At 38.5% G+C, this 22,792-nt stretch overlaps 1 protein-coding gene across 1 annotated transcript in view; it reads right to left on the bottom strand.

Annotated features, from left to right (window-relative positions):
• Positions 1-22,792, bottom strand: part of LOC141398150 (rho guanine nucleotide exchange factor 17) — a 443,900-nt gene that overhangs the window by 171,978 nt on the left and 249,130 nt on the right. Inside the window, exons 4-5 of the mRNA XM_073975385.1 lie at positions 16,737-17,055; positions 15,760-16,016 (exon numbers count right to left, since the gene is read on the bottom strand). Of these exons, the coding sequence (XP_073831486.1) occupies positions 15,760-16,016; positions 16,737-16,879 (400 nt within the window). The 5' untranslated portion in view covers positions 16,880-17,055. The remainder of the gene's footprint in view (positions 1-15,759; positions 16,017-16,736; positions 17,056-22,792) is intronic.

Here is a 22,792-nt window from a genome sequence, read left to right as displayed (position 1 = left end):
TCGTTGAAAAAATATTTTTAAAAAATCTTTGCGATGGAAAGGAAATATTACGCTGTACAAAGTTCAGATCACATCGGTTACTCCCTTCGATAGTTATCATGTTAACCAGCCAACCTGAAGGACGGACATGACTAGATCGACTCCAAATTGTCTGAAACAGATTTGTTATTAACATATGTGGGAGACACATTTCCGATCGTGCACATATATACCCTCTTTAGTTATAAGGCTGAGGATATAAAATATCTTCCCCATTACGAGTTGTAGGGTACACTAAAATACTACATAATTCCCGTGGTAAGCTAGGCAATAAATTTTTCTCCTAACATCATATGGTGCAGAAAAATAACGACAACAACAAGAGCAAATACATAGCTAAGGCACACGACAAATGTCCCTCAAATGCACACCATACAAAAAAAGAGTTCGTTCAGTGCTTTCGTATGCGTTCAGCAGCTGCTGGTTGGTGTATTCGACAGGCTAAGTGACGGTGGATTGTTCCCAAACAATTTAATTTTAAATTATGACCCATATTTAGGAGAAGAAAACAAAAACAACAACAACTCAGAATCGAAAAATTCATGTAGCCATAAAAATAAAAACCACTAATGTCTTCTGTTTAGCAGCAGCTACTACATCTTGTTTTCCTCCGACATTTCATTTGGATTCTTTTTTTCTCACAATCATGTTTATTATTATTATTTTCTCTCTTCACTCACTTGCTTTCTTCTATACTGCTCCAAGCAAGGAAAACAGCAAAACACGAAATGATATGCCGACAACAAAAAATATCATCACAAAATTAAATTTTGTGTATGGGGATTTTGATTCTAAGAATTTTTCATTTGTCTCTCAAAATAATTTCCTTGGTTTTTATTTATTTTGATTCGTAAAATAGGTAAAGTGGTGTTTTAGTATTTTTGCCCACAATTACTCAAAAAATCTATTTATAATTGGAATATTAATTTATAGCTAATTTTAAATTAATTACTTCAATGTTTTGCTTGGCGTTTTTTTGTTTTAGAATCTTTCTTTTAAAAGGCTTTCCCTTTTTCGTTTATTTGCTTATGATGAGAGAAGCTAAGTGTTTCTTTCCTCGGAAATTCCTTAAATAGCAATCATAATAAACATTTACTTTTAGTTGGGTACTTCGTAAGCGAACGTGTCTAAGAAATAATTAAATAAATCATTAGCTGACTGACCGATCGATCGATCGACCACTTAAGGGAATCCCTTAATCGTTTTTGGCCTTTACAAATTGTCAGCAATATTTCAAATGTTTTAAAGAAATAAATAAAAACAAGAATAACAAGAAACTTGTATTTGTTTTTGAATCAAAATAAGCCAAAGAAACCGTAGAAGCCATAGTGCATATAGGAGCACCCGGTAAAACGTTTAAGTAGCCGTTTTAAAATGTTCTTCAAGTTTCTTCTGGTTTAATCAAAGTCGTTGAAACCAGAGGGTGCACACTAGGCCGGGGCGATTTGTATGGAAGAAAGAAAATGTTAATTGGCGCCTGGAGTTTCTGATTCTTGGATTGTACTGAGCAAAAAAGTCTACTATGTCTAAAGTGTAAATCGGATTTTGAATTGAAGTTTTTTAAATATTTTTGCATATAACAGCCATAACCATTGAGATTTTCGATTCTACACAAAGACAAGAATTATAGCCAAGACAATAATTAAGAACTCTCTAGTACATTGCAAAAGCATTGGAATGCTCCTTCAGGCAGTTTTGGCCTTAAGAAAGTGGGAATTTTTCGGAAAATAACGATAAATGACACTGTGCTACAAAATGGGACACAAAGTCAGTGGGTGGAAAATTCCTTTTGGAAATAAAAGCCTTGGTGAGTGTACTAAGAACGCAAAAGAAAATTTTCACCATAGGTCAAGTTTCTGAGATATCGCGTGATTATTGGTTTAATTTTGGTCCCTTATTTTGTTAGAAAATAGCTATATATCTCTGTTAAGCGTTTTTGTAGCTTCATTTTGAGATTACATGTCTGCATTCAAATTGAATGGCGAACCTTTTTGTAGAACATTTCATCCCTCTAACTCAATTCCTTTCATTAAAATCGAATGGCGAATCTTTTTGTAGAATATTTCATCCCTCTAACTCAATTCCTTCCATGTCCTTTTTGTCCTTTCTTTCTTGAACCAAGACGATATTTTACAGCATCCAAAAATTGTACAAAAATGTTGTTGGCGATATTTCCCCGTTTTCATGGTCCTTTTTGACATTTACCCGGGGTTTGTTCAGAATTTTCCACCCACTAAGTCCCATTTTGTAGCACAGTGTCATTTATCGATATTTTCCGAAAAATGTGGGCCATAACTTCCTGAAGGAACGTTCCAATGCTTTTGCGATGTACCAGAGAGTCCTACAATTTTTGCCCTTGTGTTGGATCGAAAATCTCAGTGGTTTGGCTGTTATATGCCAAAATATTAAAAAAAAAAAAAACTTTGAAAAAAACTTCAAGTCAAAATTCTGGGGCTCGATTTTCACCGTAGACATATGGTCTAGTGGACTTTTTTGCTCATAATAATCCAAGAATCAGAAACTCCAGGCTCCCGTGCACCCTAGTGAACACAGAGAAGGCATCTGTGGTTGAAGGTACTGCTATAAGAAGACAGTCTACGGATTCAGAAAAAACTCAAGTTCGACCAAGCCTTCAGAGACATGTAGCTACTCCGAATCCGTACCCGATACCAATAAAAAATTTTAACAATAACTGTTCAACAAACATTCCAGTAGGGACAATGGATACTACTCTCATATACCAATTCTCCGATACCAATGGCAACACATTGCAAAGCTACATGTCCCCAAAGGGACATTGGACACTCCCATCACTTCTTCGAAGGCGGAAAAGATAATCAGATCTCCTGTGGAGCATAACACTACAACGCCTATAAAAAGGAAAAGAGCATCCCACCTTCAAATGTATGGGCAAGCCGCATCAAAAACCTCGCAGTGGGGTCTATTCCGAGAATCCTTTGGCAAAAGGCGACAAAGTAAGCTCGAACATGAAGAAGGTGGGTACGGCCGCGGAATCAACTACAGAGCCAGCGAAGAAATCCTAGAACTGGCAAGGAGCCGTTATCTTACGTCAAGATAGCCAGTGATCGTTATCAGTAGAGGTTCCCAATCCCACGGCAGCGGGTTCTTTCGTACCGGATTGACCCGGAACCACACAACATCAGCGTTCCGGCCAGCGGCTGCCACCTCAGTGTACATGTGTTTGTATTTGTTTCATTTTTCTGTGTTGGGAGCAGCATATCCCGGAATGTCTGCTCCGAATTCTTTTGGTCCATGCCGGGACGGAGGAAAACCCAGAACCAAAATATTTGTGCTCAGTTTGTCACATCCGCATCTTCACCCATATCCAAGCTTCGGTGAGATGTAATAGATTTCAGGAGTGGGTGCATCTAAGGCGTTGCTCTGGATTTGTCCACGTGAGGGACAACGACAGGGACTATGTTGCTGCATGCTGCGTGAATACAGTCCCCAGTGAGTCGTCGTCAGATTACGAAACTCCCCCGCAGTCCCCTCGACAGCAACAGCACACGCAGTATTTAACACCAGCCGTTGTTGTCCTAATCCTAGAAAATGCATCCTTTTTGCAATTTAATTGCAATGGACTCCGAGGTTAGATCGATGAAATAGTAGATTTCATGAGTCGGAAGAACATCAAGGTCTTGGCGGTGCAAGACACCAAGCTCAACAATAACTGTAGCTTACGACGTTGTGATGGTTACAACGTGTTAAGGAAGGATCGCACCAAATGTGGAGGTGGGGGATTAGTTTTCCTATTGCACCAGTCTGTCCAATACAGACCTATCTCGCTTGAGACTGTCTCTAATGGCCCGTACATGGAATGTATGGGGGTAGCAGTCAGGTGTGGAACTGCCGGGATAGAGTTGCTGAGCGTATACATCCCGCCGAGTAATAGCTGTATCTCCTGACATTAACCCCCTTTTGAAAGGTCATTATCGTCTGGTCCTGGGGGACTTTAATGCGCAACATGAGATGTGGCATTCGGCCCTCGGAAACGACCAGAGGGGTACAGCTCTTGCTGAGCAGATTGATAGTTCTACGTTTTGCACGGTCAATGAGGACGACCCTACCAGAAGTAGAGGAGAGTGTCACAGTTCACCAGACTTTACCATCGTGCCACATGGTCTGACAAATGGCATTACCCGGCTACCCGTCATTTCCCGTGGATCCCACCATCTCCCGATAATTGTTTTCATAAGCAGACCACCCAATTTCATAACCTATGAACTCCGCACGTTCGTCAATCATAGGAAAGCTGATTGGCCGTGTTTCAGAGAGTTCACCAATCACCGCTTCAGAGAACTGTCCAATTCTTCTGATGTTTTGGAAGTAGAAAGTACGTTCGGAGATATCATCACTGCCACAGCCGCTCGCAATATCCCTGCTGGTCGAATACCCGAAGTAAGACCAAACTTCCCATCAGATCTCTTTCTGCCGAGGATGGGCCACCACAGTTTACAATGGATGATGTTGCGAATGCCATCAGGAACGTAAATCATACAAAGCGTTGGGCCCTGATGGAATCTCCATGGTAAGGCTGAAGCAGCTGGATGAGCCGGGAGTTGAGTATCTCACAAACATTCTCAACTTGTCGCTAGCCACACTCATTGTTCCCGAAGTCTGGAAAATGGGAAGGGTGGTCCCGCTATGGAAGCCAGGCAAGGATACCAGCAAAAGTGAATCGTACAGGCCGATTTCGCTTTTGCCGCCAGTAGCAAAGACCCTTGAGTCCTTAGTCCTCCCCAGTGTCAGGAATAGCTATCAAGTTGCCGAGCACAGCACGACAACAGCCTGCACGCCATCTCCACATATATTTGTGAAGGACTCAACCAGAGACCGCCGTGTGATAGAAGAGTGATGGTGGCGCTTGACTTACCAAAAGCCTTTGATACAGTCAGGCACTCCACGCTGTTTGAGGACATTGAGCAGACAACCCTCCTGGCGTCAGGTACCTTTTCTAATGACATCTGTGAGAGACTGAACTCCTATTTAACCGACCTTACCACCCTTTCCCACTCGAGGAATATGTAGATTTCCCCCATAAAATCTACAGACACTCTGTTCACCACATGGACAGCGCAGTTTGGAAGATAATTGAATATCGTGGTCGACGATAGCAGAATTCTGACCACAAACTGCCCCAACATTTTAGGGGTCACATTCGACACTATTTTGAAGTAGTGCGCGCATGCCACAGCTATCTGCGACAAACTGAAAAGTAGGAACAAGGTCCTTAAGTCCCTAGCCGGCAGCACTTGGGGTGCAGATAAAGAAATCTTGTTGACCACATAAAACGCGATAGGTCGGTCTGTGGTAAGCTATGCGGCTCCAGTTTGCTTCTATGAAAAAAAAAAACAAAAATAAATAATATTTTCTTGAGACACATATGTATGTTGAGGGTACATCTCTTTCTAGTTGAGCTGTTATGACCTAAGAGGTGCATTGAAAAATTAGTAGTTCCCCGAAGTCCCACACATCCCACCATTATGCAACGTTTCACGGTTGGTTATGTCCAGTCATCAGGTATATTAGAGTGTTATTTTTGTGGGTGAACGATCCTAAGCTTGGAAACTAGCATTTATATGTAAATCATTCGAAAATTGTATATACGAAATATATGTCAGTTATTTAATTCCAAACTTTTCCTATCGTTCGGCAAATTTGCTGAAAATATTGATGAAGTCCATTGAATCTGCTAGACCCCAAATATTACATCACAACGTCTTTATTGTCATTAAATCTTAAGCAAATTTTCCAATGAAAATTTCAAAATCTTGCAAAATACAATTTAATGTTATTAACAACTTTTGATTTGTATTTTTATTTTGGGAAATTTATTCGTCATAATAAAGCAAGTGCAACAAGTGCTGCTGCTGTTAATCACTCAATGAACTTGTGTTAAACGAAAATTATGAGTAATAAATAAAATTGTAATTACTAATACCACATGCAGTCATTATGATCAATTACGATTTGTAATCATTTCATATTTTATATTTTCGAAAAGCAAATATTACACTAGAGTAAATGAAATTAAATATTTTTCTCAGAAATTATTCAAAAATGTATATCTACATGTTTATAACATAAATCTTAATGGACAGTGGCGAGGGCAAAGTATGGACAAGGAATCTGTTAATTTTTACTTAGGTGGGTAAAACAGTAAGTTTGTTTTTGAATCCCATTATATTAGCAATTTCACGCACTTTTATTCGTCGATCATTTAATACCATATCATGCACTTTGGCTACAATTTCTGTTGTTGTTGTTGTTTTTGGACGTCCACTACGTGGTTCATCTTCAATGCTTGTACGACCACGTTTAAATTCAGCAACCCAATTTTTTACTGTTGCATATGAAGGAGCACTTTCACCTAACACATTCACCATATCATTAGGAATTTCTTGTCCCGATAAACCTTTTTTATGTAAATATTTAATGACAGCACGCATTTCTAATTTTTCCATTGTAAAAAAATTGCGGATGCGTCTTTTTTGAACACATGTTTCTATATGAAGGAGTTGCCGGATCGAAACAAAATTTAACATGTGTTGCCAGATCGAAACAAAATTTAACATGTGTTCATAACAGTGATGGAAGTTTCCAAAACACTTAACTTTTTTCTGTTTATACCGCGCTTTTTGTGCTAGGCTATGAAGTTTCCGAACTGCCCTCGTACAGGATAGATTTACTAAAGCATAGATTTACGATGTTACCACAAAGATTGGTGATGATTTTCTCCGCTTTGCACAATGGTCGAAATCACTGATCTAGTGCATCAAAAATCAAAAAATCAATCTATAAAATTACGAATTGCTTTCCGTTCCCAACAGCCCAATCGTTTGGAAAATGTGGTCAAGACATTCAAAATATTCACCTACTAGTGGACCCGACGAACTTGTTTTGGTACTCATTAAAGGTACATTGAAGTTGATGATTTGCCTAATGATTTATTTATTTGTCATGGATATTGCGAGATGAATTGAATTAATTAAATTCGAAAGACATATAATTTTTGTTGTTGTATAAAACGTTCAGGAGAATGTTCTTAATGTGCTCATCCTCTGTTGGGACGAAATTGGAAAAAAATGTCGGGAATGAGTCCATTCGAAGGTTGTTTGGAAAAACCATCGTCATCGTGTTTTCATCAAACCTGTATATTATCGTGAGCTTAAGTTTTTTATACCCTCCACCATAATATGGAGGGTATAAATAACTTTGTCATTCCGTTTGTAACAGATCGAAGTATTCGTCGGAGACCTTATAAGGTATATGGTAAAAACCAAATTTCCTTTACAATTCCATTTGAAAAAAAATTAAAAAAATTTTTTGCGTGCACATCTACGATTTTTGGTACAGAGGTTAAGGAAAATATTCTGGTTTCAAATCTGTTCGCGTTCACAAAATTGACCAATGCGCGTAAAATTTATAGCTGTTTTTATTCTCTTATAAAGAAAAAATATTTTAAAATTTCTTATTTGTTGTGTTGAGAAAATGTATGCATATATCAGTAACAGCACTTCATATCCATCGGTAGATGCACCATAATTTCTAAAAACAAAACAAAAATTAAAAAAAATCTAGGAGCAAATCCAAATTATACTACCTCAGAATCCGTATAAACATCTAAAAATAAATTAAAAATTCGTACAGAATCTAGACAACGCGTAAAAAATATGAAACCAAAATTATAAACATTGGCTTTGTATATTGCATGCGGATTCTGAAAGTACAATGTTCATAGATGAGAAAAATAAAAAAAAAACAAAAAAAAAATCGGCAAAGCGCTTTATAAATAAATCGCGATTCAAGTTGACATTTTTATAAGTTTTTAAAAGGTTTTCACGATTTTGTTGGCTAACGCAAGTCCTATCGAAATGGGACTAAAGAAAATGTTGTAGCTATGAAAATTCTCTACAAGATTGACCTTTATGATATTTTTAGATTTTACCGTTTTTGAGGTATAGAAGTTCAAATTGGGACAATGAATTGACTGTATCGCCTTCTTATAAAACAATGTCATGACTGCAGTTTCCCAACTTGAACTTATATATCTCGAAAATGGTACAACCTAGGAAAAAATGACGAAAGCCAAACTTGTAGAGAATTTTCACAGCTAAAAGATTCTCTCTTGTCCCATTTCGATAAGACTTACCGTTTTCACGCAAATCGTGAAAACCTAACAAAAAAGCTAAAAATGTGATCTGAACATCTATATATCTCAAAAATGGTAAAACCTATGTACAAATTATACGTGTCGATCCTCTAGAGAATTTTCACAGCTACATCATATTCTTTAGCTTCATCTCGATAGGACTTACGGTTTCAGTCAATGCATTGTCGCAATTTGAACTTCTATATCTCAATAACGGTAACACCTATGAAATTCTCATAGAGTATATGGCGAAAAACAATTTTTTTTACAATCGATGAATCCGAGTTTCACCCTTTCAGAATTCGCGAACTGTTAACATATTCTATATAGTATGATATACATTCTTTAAACTGGAGTGTTTTAGGAGGAATCCCATAAGGTCGACCATTAAAATTAATTTACGTGGAAGCTGTGTTGGCATCAATGTAGAAAAATAGGTAAAAATGGGTTGAAGCCAACAAGTTTTTTTATGCTCCCTTCCGATTTTAGGCTTAACCTTACATTTTATAGACATATGCTCAAAGAAAGACTCAAAGAATACTTCATGGGCAATATGATACTAGTGTATTATTTTTCGATATATCCACTGCATCCACCTAAAATTGATGCTGACATTTTGAAGCCGGAATTTCGGGGTTTTTTGAATTGTTTTAATAATTCGGACGTGCAACAAGATAATATTCAAAACTCACATTAGGATTATAAAACTCGTGATTCTACGTCGTTTAATGCATATTTCATGAGTGTGCTCCTTACAGCATCCTAGTAATTGGAGTCTAAAGGCCAATATTTGATGCGTGATTTTTTTAAAAAACCTATTTTTTGCGTTCAAAATTTACAAGTGCCATTCAATTTCCTTTGTACCCCGCGTGAATTTAGTTTTTTTACGCGACGGATTTAATGAGACCTTCCGCGATCGAATCCATCCACTAAAACCGCGGATATAGATACCCTGAAAATAGGAAAAGCAGCAAAAAATTATTTCGACAAATCCGCGTACTAAACCGCGATTTTCTTGAAATTTTTTACGTAAATGGAATCCTTTATACGCGATTATAATTTTTGATAGGCGCTGACGAAACTGGATGCGCATCAAAATCGTATGCACATTGCGCGACTTTTACCAACTTTAAGGTTTTTTGCAGTGTATGATGCAACTGGTGGCACACAATGGCCCCTGAGTGAAACATCGAAATATGCATAAATTTTGACAGAGATTGATTCGCTGTATCCAAAAACGGATGCGCATCAACCGACTTTAACTAATTCGCGAATAACAGGCTTTTTAATTATAATATTAATTGAATGATTGTAATTTCAATATTACTCTTAATTTCCTACCCTTATAATTTATCACAGTAATCAGTTAAACTCTCGCGATGGTAAACCATATGTTTTGATGAAGTTTTAACTGTATACATTCATTATTCTATGGGATTTTAGCAAAATAGTTGGAGAACTCCCAAATATTTTTTTCTAATTTTTAGAATCAAACCAAAAAAATATTTGCAACAATATTTTCCAACAATAAGTTTTTCTCTTTTGTTGTTGCTATAATATGCAATTTACGTACCCAATCTCTATAAATTTGGTATCATATTTTTCTACGCATTGTCTAGATTCCGCATATATTCTTTAATTTATTTTTTGAGGGTTTGTACGGATTCTGGGACAGGATAATTTGGATTTACTTCAAAATTGTGTTATTATTTGTTGACTTTCCGCGAAAATAATAATAAATTTAATAACTATTTAAACATCTACGAATATATATGGACTGCTTTTAACGATTTATGCATACATTTTCTCATAACAACAAAAAATATATTTTTAAATATTTTTTCTTTATATGAGAATAAAAACCGCTATAACTTTTGCGCGCATTGGCCAATTTCGTGAACGCGAGCAGATTTGAAACCGGATTTTTTTCCTTTACCTCTGTACCAAAAATCGTAGATGTGCTCGTAAAAAAAAATTTTATTTTTTTCAAATGGAATTGTAAAGGAATTTTGTTATTCGCCATATACATATAAATCATGTAGGGAATTTTCATAGCTACAACAATTTCTTTAGTCCCATTTCAATAGGACTTGCGGTTTCCAAGAAAAAACGTGAAAACCTAAAAAACCCAAAAAATGTCAACTTGAATCGCGATTTGTTTCAAAAGCGCTCCGGCGATTTTTTGTTTTTTAATTTTTCTCATCTATGAACATTGTAGTTTCAGAATCCGCAAAAACTACCCAGGTGTGTAAGCACTTTCATTTAAAGTTGTTTCAAGAGCATCGTGTAGATCTATTGTTCTTCTTTGAGAAGATCGGTTAATCTTCTGTGAGAAGACCTGTGTGTCTTCTGTAAGCTAACTTTTTAGTCTTCCGTGAGAAGACCTGTTGGTCTCCTTTAAGAAAACATGTGAGTCTTCTATAGGAAGATCTGCTGGTGTTGTAAGAGGAGACCTGCTGATCTTCTATGATAAGACCTTTTTGTTTTCTATAGGAAGACATATCAGTCTTCTTGATCTTGTTCTGTAGGAAGGCCTTTTGATCTTACATTAGAAGTCCTCTCTGTCTTCTTCTCTGTAAAAATATCTTAGGTTTGATGAGACCCGTTGATCTTATATAAGAAGACATGTTGATCTTGTATGAGAAGACCTGTGGATCCCACTTTGTCTTCTTCATGAAGAAATCTTATTTGTCCTCTTCTATAATAAAGCAGTCTTCTATACATAAATATATATATTGGCTAAATGATATGGGACCTACTTTTTATTGCCGAGTCCGAACGGCGTGTCTTACGACACCACTTGTGGAGGAGTTTTTCACGGCTTAAATACTCAGCAAATGTCGCCAGCATTACTGAGGGGGAATTTTGCCACCATTGAAAATTTGATGTTGCATGGCCTGGGATTCGAACCGCGGACCTTTTGAGTGCAAAGCGGACGTGCTAACGGTGGTGCAATGGTGGTCCTCTATAGAAATAGAGAAATACCTATTGAACTTATAATGGGTGATCCAACAAGAAGTACTTTATAACAGTCGTTTTTGACCGATTACGTGTGAGTCGTGTCACATGTTCATGTTATTTTTGTTTAGTACTGTTTTGCATTTTATCATGGAAAAGCTTACGCCTCTACAACGTTTACAAATCGTTCAACGTTTTGAGTCTAATTTTGTTCAGTGATAAGGCACATTTCTGGCTTTTCTGGCTTTATAGGTATGTAAAGAAGCAAAATTGTACCATTTCGGAAGAAGAGCAACCTAAAGATATTCAAGAAAAAATAACGGTTTGTGGGTCGGTGCAATCGATGATGCATCAAAATGATGCCGGTTAGGACTTCATCGTCAATGGCGACCGTTATTGCCCCGTGATAACCGAGTATATGATGTCTGAAATTGAAAGTCGTAATCTCGGTGATATTTAGTTTCAACAAAACGGCGCCATTTTCCACACATCACATCAATCAATGGACCAGTCGATTGGACACCAAGATCGTCTCATATCACTCCGTTAGAATTTTTCCTGTGAGAATATGTAAAGTCAAAATTGTGTGCGGATAAAGCCGCTTCGATTACGGTCTTGGGGGAAAACATCAGACGTGCCATTCGTCAGTTACCAGTCGAAAAGCTTGAACGAGTCATTGAAAATTGGACTCGGCCAATATTTGTTAGACATAATCTGCAAAAAATAAATGCCAGCGATTGTTCTTTCAAATGATAGTAAACATTCCCCATTCAGTGTGATTTTTCTGTATTTTTTCTTTAAAGAAAGTAGGAACCCCCAAATGGATCACCCTTTATTAGAAGATTTTTTGATCGTCTATTAAAAAACCTTTGATCTGGTACAAGCAGACCTTTTGCTTGGGAAAAACTCTTGGTATTCTATCGGAAGACTTATTGATAAGACCTGCTAATTTTTTAGAAGATGAACAGTCGGTCTGTTATGAGAATACTACTTTGTTTTCTATAAGAAAACCTATTGCTCTTTCGTGAAGAGACATGTTGGTGTTCCGTTGAAACACCTACTGCTCTTCTATATGAACCTATTGATTGTTCAACAATCCCACGGCAGCGGGTTCTTTCGTAGCGGATTGACCCGGAACCACACAACATCAGCGTTCCGGCCAGCGGCTGCCACCGCAGTGTAAATGTTTTTGTATTTGTTTCGTTTTTCTGTGTTGGGAGCAGCATATCCCGGAATGCCTGCTCCGAATTCTTTTGATCCGTGCCGGGACGGAGGAAAACACAGTACCAATTTATTTGTGCTCAGTTTGTCACATCCGCATCTTCACCCATATCCAACCTTCGGTGAGATGCAATAGATGTCAGGAGTGGGTGCATCTATGGGGTTGCTCTGGATTTGTCCACGTGAGGGACTACGACAGGGACTATGTTTCGGCATGCTGGTGAATACAGTCGCCAGTGAGTCGTCATCGGATTACGAAACTCCCTCGTCGTCTGATTATGATACTCCCCCGCAGTACCCACGACAGCAACCGCACACGCATCCATTAACACCAGCAGTTGTTGTCCCAATCCCAGAAAATGCATCCTTTTTGCAAGTTAATTGCAATGGACTCCGAGATAAGATCGAGAAAATAGTAGATTTTATGAGTCGGAAGAACATCAAGGTCGCGGCGGTGCAAGAAACCAAGCTCAACAACAACTGTAGCTTATAACGTTGTGATGGTTACACCATGTTAAGGAAGGATCGCACCAGAAATGGAGGTGGGCGATTAGCTTTCCTAATGCATCAGTCTGTCCAATACAGACCTATATCGCTTGAGCCTGTCTCTAATGACCCGTACATGGAATGTATGGGGGTAGCAGTCAGGTGTGGAACTGCAGAGATAGAATTGCTGAACGTATACATCCCGCCGAGAAATAGCAGTATCTCAGATTACGAACCTGACATTAGACCAGTTTTTGGAAGGTAATAATCGTCTGGTCCTGGGGGACTTTAATGCGCATCATGAGATGTGGCATTCGGCCCTCGGAAACGATTAGAGAGGTACAGCGCTGGCTGAGCAGATTGATAGCTCAACGTTTTGCATGGTCAATGAGGACGCCCCTACCAGAATTAAAGGAGAGTGTCAGAGTTCACCAGACATAACCATCGTGTCACCTGGTCTGACAAATGACGTCACCTGGCAACCCGTCATTTCCCTTGGATCAGACCATCTCCCCATAATTGTATCCATTAGCAGACCACCCGATTTCATCACCTCTGAACGCCGCACGTTCGTCAATCATAGAAAAGCTGATTGGCCGAGTTTCAGAGAGCTCACCAATAACCGCTTCAGATAACTGCCCAATCCTTCTGATGTTCGGGTAGCGGAAAGGTCATTCCGAGACATCATCACTGCTGCGGCCGCTCGCCATATCCCTGCTGGTCGAATACCCGAAGTAAGACCAAACTTCCCAGCAGAGGCGACGGGATTAACAATGACCCCAGAGTCAGGGAGCTGACACTGGGGGTTAACAGCCTGTCGGCGAACATAAGCGGAACAAGTGGTTAAATCATCTGAAGAGTTGCAACATTGGAGCCAGTATAAGTGAATTATGAGCAACGGCTAAATCACTCTCGAACCCTGGAATGATGGAAGATAGGACCTCAGCCACGTTGGGCGACGTTACGTTGACTGATCTCTTCCTGTCGAGGATGAACCACCACAGTTTATAATGGATGATGTTGCGAATGCCATCAGGAACGCTAAATCATACAAAGCATTGGGCCCTGATGAAATCTCCATGGTAATGCTGAAGCAGCTGGATGAGCCGGGAGTTGAGTATCTCACTAAAGTTCTCAACTTGTCGCTAGCCACCCTCATTGTTCCCGAAGTCTGGAAAATGGCCAGTGTGGTCCCGCTATGTAAGCCAGGCAAGGATGCCAGCAAAAGCGAATCGTACAGGTCGATTTCGATTTCGCTTTTGTCGCCAGTAGCTTGAGGCCTTAATCGTCCCCAGTATCAGAGATAGCTATCAAGTTGCCGATCATCAGCATGGATTCCGTAAGCAGCACATCACAACAACAGCCCTGCACGCCATCTCCACATATATTTTTCAAGGACTCAATCAGAGACCGCCATGTATAACAGTGATGGTGGCGCTTAACTGTGGCCTTTGATACAGTCAGGCACTCTACGCCGTTTAAGGATATTGAGCAGACAACCCCCCGGCCAAGCTTGAAACTTTGGATAGTCAACTATATGTGTGGACGCCAGTCGTACGTGGAATTCAGGAACAAGAAGTCCAAACCCCGTAGAGTGAAACAGGGAGTTCCCCAAGATGGGGTGATATCTCCGGAACTGTTTAACCTTTACCTCTCCTGTATTTCGTCCCCTCCAGGCGAGATCATAACGTATGCGGATGACCGATCCTGGCGTCAGGTACCTTCCCTGATGACATCTGTGAGAGACTGAACTCCTATTTAATTTCCGCCACAAAATCTACAGCCACTCTGTGCACCACATGGACAGCACAGTTTGGAAGCGAATTGAATGTCGTGGTCTACGGTAGCAGAATTCCGACCACAAACTGCCCCAAAATTTTAGTCACATTCGACACCAATTTGAAGCCGTGTGCGCATGCCACAGCTATCTGCGACGGACTGAAATGTGGGAAATTGTTCTCAAGTCGCTAGCCGGCAGCACTTGGGGTGCAAATAAAGAAATCTTGTTGACCACATATAACGCTATAGGTTGGTAAACTATGCAGCTCCAATTTGGTCCCCGGGATTATGTGATACGAATTGGAAAAAGACTCAAACCTGTCAGAATGCCGCCCTGAGAACAGCAACAGGGTGCCTCCTCAAGTCTTCAGTGGACCATCTACATGGGGAGGCAAAGATTCCTCCAGTAAAGCAACATAAAGAGATGCTTTCGTTGCAGTACTTGCTTGGGTGTTACGGTGAGAGCCATCCAAATCACCATCTGCTGGCTAGGCCCGAAACATTCAGCCATATCAGGAAGGATATTCATACTCTAGAGAGGGAGGTCTAACAATATAGGAAAGAACCTCTAGATGAACAGACACATCAGGCAGGTCTGAATAGCATTCACACGGACGCAGTTCCTAAGGCCGTAAGCAAATATAGTGTGAATAAAATCCTCGGAGTACATCCCCAATCTATCGCAGCTGAGGAGCGACAAACCAGAATAGTTTTAGCTCAACTACGCTCAGGATATTGCAGTCGCCTAAATTCTTATTGGGCCAAAATCCTGGAACTGGAGCTAGACCCAGAACCAGATTGAACAAAAGAACGAACATACAAAAATAATTATAAACACTGTTACAACAACAACATTGATTGTTCTACGAGAAGACTTTATGGTCTTCTATGAAAATAAAGGTCTTCTATAGGATGGGATATTAACTTTCTATAAGGACACCTAGTAGTCTTATATAATATGACCTCTTGGGGTCTTCTTTAATATGACCTCCTGTTTATTATTTATTTGGAAGATTGCTTTTTTCAAAGGGAATTTTTTTGCCGCTTTTATTGGCGGGTTGTTATCAATATCGAATAAATAAGTATTTCTCACATGTACCCACCTGATGCATGTGAACTCTGGCGTATGATTTGTCGACGTTTCAAATGCCAACATGAAGATCTCGTCTGAGAAGTAGTGGATGATGCTGACGATGAACAACAACAATAACTGCAAGTATTCGAAGAGGATTTTAGACTGCCAACATCATTTTGGGATAATCTACGGCGATCGTTTCGACACAATTCATGTGAATTAATTACTGCATCACCATTTTGTCGTTCAGTTAAGGGAATATAAGTGACATCAATGGAATTGGATCTAAACGAAGAAAGAGAAAGGAAGCGAAATAAATACAAATTTGTGCAAAAAAAAATGTTCAACATTAGAATTTGAATAAAGTTCTGTGGTGGGCTTGTTAATAAATTAATAAAGCCTAAAAGTATGCTTTGCTTTTCATTAGTAAAGTGAAAGAGATTTGTATTATAGCAAATTGCCATAATGGGGGTTGGTGTTGTTTGCAAAGACACAGTGTATGAGTTTCCATAACACAGCGGAAGCAAGAATTGTAGCCCTGGGTGGGTCAGGAGTTGCTCGGGTCACCTTCAACTAAATATTATATTAATATTAATATAAAATATTAGTGTATGTTAAATGTATATTTCTATAGTAACCCTGGTGCAAAGTAGTAATTTTCCCCGTGTACAGTTCCCGAAATGCTGTTATAATTCCTCCTAGCTAAGCTATTGTGTCCATGACAGCATCGCTTAGCTAATTGCGGATAAGATTGTTTACATAAATTTGTTTAGTTAGCAAATAATTATGATATTATCACACACAAAAAAACAACAACAATTATTAAATAAACATCAAACATGCATTCGTAAAATTAATTATAGCCATTGCACGGTTGAATCATGCCTTATGGCTTTTGGCCACGTTTTATAGGTGTCATTTTCGTTGGCCGGCAATCAAATGCCTGGTTAGCTGCTGCCTTAATAAATTTAGCTAAGCAAAACAATTATTTTGTAGTCCGTTCACCTGTTCCACTTTGGTTTGGGTATTTTACTGTCGCTGCTGTTGTTGTGATGGGCACGTGTATTGGACATTGCTGTTGCCAATTGATGCTGCTGGTCGTGGTGGTCATCATTTGGTCCATTACGTTTTGCATTGGCCTCCGGCATTTTTCTTAGTTGGGTTTATTCGATGTCATGCAATGCAGGCAGGCATTCTCCGTACGTTGGCATTCGTCTTAAATCCGATTGGGTGTGGGCGTAATAATGTTCTCTCGTATTTTGGTTTTGGAATTCTGTCTATAAGTGTGTGTATGTCTTTGAATGCATTGGAAAAACGAACGAAACTATAAAAATTAGAAGAGGATACAATTAAAATAAACAACATCTTTACTTTATCATTCCTTCAATTAATAATAAATGATGTGCGAAAATCACACAATAAAGTTATATTGTTGTTGTTGTGAGCTAAAAATATAAGAGGTAATTTTGAATAAACTTAAAAAGTTCGCTTTAGGTTTTAATTGCTGTAAAATTATAGGAGAGAAAGAAGGGAAATAAGCATTACAAAAAAAATTATATTTTGACTTTGTAGGATTTTTTTTGAACAATTCTCCCGCAAAATAACACGATGATTAGACAGCCTGGTTGATAAAGTAGAAAAGAGTGTGTTACCAGTCAAGGAGGTATACTGATTATGCCATAGCACACCTTTAGGACGAGCGACATACATCCATATACTCTTTTAAAATCAAGGTGGTGAATCAGTTGTGCAGAGAATCTGAATGGCCGACAAGTGTCTAAACAAGTCTGGTCGTTAGCAACTCCCCCTCGACACCAGGACACGGTTCGGGTGCACCTATTAGTAGCCTAGTCTGCACAAGCAGTCACTGTGTACGATTGACCATCCCCTTTCGGTACACTCGTTGTTACAATATATGGAGAAAAATACAAGTGAAAAAATTAAACCCCAAAACAAACCCCTCGGTTGCAGCCTGGCAAATCTTCCAGGGCTGACCTCTTAGTATCTAGCCAAAAGCTGATAGTGAGAAAATTAAGTATAGTCAACAATAGAAACAGTTCTGACACACCTTATCATTAAAACACTAAAACAGCAACGAGTGCTGAAAGATGGACAGCCTACGAATGCTCAAAAAAAAATAGTCCGTCCGATGTTCAAAAAGCCTTGCACCACAAGGCAAAGTTCATTCTCAACAAAAACGTCAACAATACTGCGAACCGTACAGTGCACAAACGGGATGAGGGGTACAAGCTCACATACATATACTGAAATTGTCAAGGACTACGAGAAAACCAAAATTTCTCAAATCGAAGATCGCCCATCTAGCTCACCTTGCTCTTGAAGCAACTTTAAATGGAAGGTGCTTACACCTGGGAAGTTTTTGCGGATTCTGAAACTACAATGTTCATAGATGAGAAAAATCAAAAAACTAAAACAATCGCCGGAGCGCTTATTAAATAAATCGCGATTCAAGTCAGCATATTTTGGCGTTTTTAGGTTTTAACTATTTTGCTTGGAAACCGCAAGTCCTATCGAAATGGGACTAAAGAAAATATTGTAGCTATGAAAATTCTCTACATGATTGACCTTTATGATAACTTCGTAGATTTTACCGGTATTGAGATATAGAAGTTCCAATTGGGACACATAATTGACTGCATCGCCTCCTTAAAAAACAATGTCATGACTGCAATTTCCCAACTTCAACTTATATATCTCGAAAATGGTACAACCAAGGAACAAAGTACGAAAGCCAATCTTGTAGCGAATTTGCAAAGCTAAAAGTTTCTCTCTAGTTGCATTTCGATAAGACTTACCGTTTTTAAGCATATCCTGAAAACCTAACAAAAAATCTGAAAATGTGACCTGAACATCTATATATCTCACAAATGGGAAAACATAGGAACAAATCATAACGGTCAATCCTCTAGAGAATTTTCACAGCTACAACATTTTTTTTAGCCCCATTTTGAAAGGACTTGTGGTTTCCAACCTAAAATAAACCTAAAAATGTGAATTTTGACAGCGTTTTATTTAAAAACCACTCCAGCGATTTTTTTCTTGTTTTAGGATTTTTCTCACTTATGAACATTGCTGCTTCAAAATCCACAAAATATTCCCAGCGGTTTCCACTTAAAGTTAGTTAAGGCGCACCATGTATGACATTGTTTTATAAGGTAGCGATACAGTCAATGCATTGTCCCAATTTGAACTTCTATATCTCAATAACGGTAAAACCTACGAAATTATCATAGCGGCCAATCTTGTAGAGAATTATTCTTGCTACAATATTTTCTTTAGTCGCATTTAGATAGGACTTGCGGTTTCCAAGCAAAATGGTGAAAACTTAAAAAACCCCAAAAATTGTCAATTTGAATCGGATTTATTTAAAAAGCGCTCCGGCGATTTTTTCGTTTTTTGATTTCTCTTACTTATGAACATTGTAGTTTCAGAATACGCAAAAACTTCCCAAGTGTAAGCACCTTCCATTTAAAGTCGCTCAAGAGCAGCTTGAACTCCAAGCGCGGGAACGATCCCGGACAGGGGACATAAGGAAGAAGAGACTAACGCACAATACCACGATCCCTTCAACGAAGTCGCTAAGTACACTATCACCTGTGTTACCTGTGCTTAATGGGGTAAAGTAGAAACAAAGTTGCCTGAAAAAGTTTTGGAACATGTGTCCCATCCATATCGAATCGAGCTGCAAGGTGCTTCGTGGTTACATGCTCACAAAATGCATGGACGAGTTCTTATAGCGATTACTGGACAAAAAAGCTAAGGTAAGCTATGTTTCGGACAACATTAGCCTAAGGCTGATCCCAGCCCAGAAACTCCCAATCATACCTTGTGCCAGAGATTGGTTTCCCAGGATAGGGTACCACTGTGAAAGGACGAGTGAAAGACGACTTAGCGGGTTTCAATGTGAACACCTGTTAGTATTTTATCGGAAGACGTCTTAATCTCAGAGGTCTTGTTGGTCTTCTATGAGCAATTTCTAAGAAATGTTGGTCTGCTATAAGAATACAATTGCTTTTTTTTTTTGTAGGAGACCACATGGTCTTCTTTAAGCAGACATCTTTGTCTCTATTTTAGTCATCCAGGGAAGACTATTGTTTTGGTATTCTGTGAGAAAATTTCTCTATTTTTCGGGGGGAGTCCTAGAATTCTATTTATAAAAAACATATCGGTCTTTTATAAGAACATCTCTTGGACTTTTATAAGAAAGCCTCCTTGATTTCTATGAGAATACCTTTTTGCTCTTCTGTAAGAAGACCACTTGATCTTTTATGAGAAAATCTCTTGGTATTCTATTAGAAGGCGTATTGGTTCTCTATAATAAGACTTCTAGGACTTCTATAAGGAGGCCTATTGACCTTCTATGAGAAGTCCTCTTGGTGTTCTATGAGAAGAATTCTAAGACCTCTAAAAGGAAACGTGTTGGTCTTCTATAAGAAGACCTTTATGGCTTCCATGAGAAGTCCCCTTGGCTTTCTAAAAAAAGACACCATGGTGTTCTATAAGAAGACATCTTAGTCTTTTATGGGACACCCTTTTGGCATTATATTAGATGACCTCTTGGTCTTCTATGAGAAGACCTTCTTAACTTCTATTAGAAGACCTCTAAGTCTTATATACGAATACTTCTTGGGCTTCTATTAGAAGAACTCTTGGGTTTCCGTATTGTTCTTTAAAAGGCTTATTCTTATTTAAGAAGACCTCTTGGTCTTCTGTGAGAAAACCAAGTGGTCTTTCTATTAAATAACAAAACATCTTGGTCTTCTATAAGAAGACCTCTAAGACTTCTAAAAGAAAACGTACATCTTAGTCTTCTATGAAATGATCTTTTGGGCTTCTATAAAAAGAACCGTGTGCTTCTTTAAGAAGACGTCTTAGTCGTCTTTGAAAAGACCACTTAGTCTTATTTGAAAATACCTCTTGGTCTTGTATGAGAAGACCTCTTTATTTTTTTATAAGAAGGCCTTTGAGACTTCTTTGAGAAGCCCCCCATGGTCTTCTACGAGAAGACCTCTAATTCTTTTATGAGAAGACCTTTTGGTCTTCTACGAGAGGACCTCTTGGTCCCCTAAGAGAAGACATCTTGAACCAAATGAGCAGGCCTCTATATCTTCTACAAGAAAACCAAGTTTATGTTTAGTTCTTCTACGAGAAGACCTCTTCTTATTTAAGAAGACTTGGTCTTCTATAAGATCACTTATTGGTCTTCTTAAAGAAGACCTCGTGGTCTTCTATGAAAAGGCCTCTTACTCGTCAATGAGAAGACCTCTTGGTCTTTTTTGTAAAGGTCACATGGTCTTCTTTACGATGACTACTTGCTCTTCTTTAAAAGACCTCTAGCTCTTCTTTAAGAGGACCCTTTGTATTTTTTAAGAGGACTTATTGGTCTTCTTTAATAAGACCTCTTGAACTTCAATGAAAAGACCTCTTGGTCTTCTATAAGATCACGTCTTGGTCTTCTTTAAGAATACCTCTTGGACTTCTTTAAGAAGACCTGTTGGATTTATATTAGAAGATCTCTTCGTTTCCTTAAGATAATCTTTTTCTTCTTCAGAAGACCTCTTGGTCTCCTTTAAGAATATTTCTCGGTCTTCTTTAAAAAGACCTCTTGGCGAAGGGATCCATAGGTCTTCAATGAGAAGATCCATGGGTTTTTTATGAGAAGATCTTTTTTCTATGAAAAGACATCTTGTTTTTCTATGAGATGATCTCTTGGACATCTATAAAAGAGCCTTGGTTTTTTTTTTTTAAAAAAAGACCCCTTACTCTTTTTAAGAAGAAGAATTCTTCGTCTTATTTGAAAGACCTCTTGGTCTTCCATGAGAAGATCTCTTTATCTTTTATAAGAAGACCTTTTTGACTTCTTTGAGAAGCCCGCTTTGTCTACTACGAAAAGAGCTCTAAGTCATCTACGAGAAGACCTCTTTTTATTCAATGAGAAGATTTTTTGGTCTTTAATGAAAAGGTTTCTTGGTATTCAATGAGAATATCCCTAGGTCTTCTATGAGAAGACATATTTTTCAACTCTATGTGATGATATCTTGGCTTATTTAAAAAGACCTCTTGGTCTTCTATGAAACGACCTCCTGATTTTCTATTAGAAGTCTCGTCTTGGTCTTCTATAGGAGGACCTCTATATCTTCTACAAGAAGACCAAGTGTAAGTTTAGTTCTTCTACGAGAAAACATCTTCTTACTTAAAAAATCTATAATATCACTTATTGGTATTCTTTAAGAAGACAACGTGGTCTTCTATGAAAAGACCTATGGGTCGTCTATGAGAAGACCTTTTGGACCTTTTTTATAAAGACCACATGGCCTTCTTTAAGATGACTTCTTGCTCTTCTTTAAGAGGGCCCTTGGTATTTTTTAAGTGGACTTATAGGTCTTCTTTGAACAGACCCCTCGATATTCTATGAGAAGACTTCTTTGTCTTCTTTAAGGATACCTTTTGGCCAGAAGAAGATCTCTAAATCTTCTTTAGGAATACCTCTTGGTCTTCTTTAAGAACACCTCTTGGTCTTGTCTAAGAAGACCTCTTGGTCTTCGATGAGGAGACTTCTTGACCTTTTTGGAAAAGACTTCTTGGTCTCCTATGAGGAGACCTTTTGATTTTCTATAAATGGACTTATTTTCTTTCTATTGAATACAATGCTTCTTAAAAATATCTTTTGGTCTTCACTGGCAAGTACTCTTGGTCTTCTATGAGAAGACTCCTTGGTCTTCTATGAGAAATCTTCTTCGTCTTCTATGGGAAGGCCTCTGTCTTCTAGGTCTTCTATAAGAAGATTTCTAGATCTTCTATAAGAAGATCTCTAGGTCTTCTATCAGAGGACCTATGAGAAGACGTATTGGTCCTACATGAGATGATCTCTTGGGCTTCTATAAAAAGACCCTAGAACATCTTGAAGGTCTTCTATAAGATCACTTCTTGGTCTTCTTTAAGGAGACCTCCTAGACTTATATAGAAAGACCTGTTGGACTTATATTAGAAGAACTGTTATCCTTCATTAAGATGGACCTCTTCTTATTCTGAAGACCCCT

The sequence above is a fragment of the Musca autumnalis genome, unplaced genomic scaffold (assembly GCF_047663935.1).
Source record: "Musca autumnalis isolate F117 unplaced genomic scaffold, ASM4766393v1 scaffold_1, whole genome shotgun sequence".
Taxonomy (NCBI): Eukaryota; Metazoa; Arthropoda; class Insecta; order Diptera; family Muscidae; genus Musca; species Musca autumnalis.
Note: the sequence above shows the minus strand (reverse complement) of the source record. Positions and strands in the feature narration are given on the sequence as shown.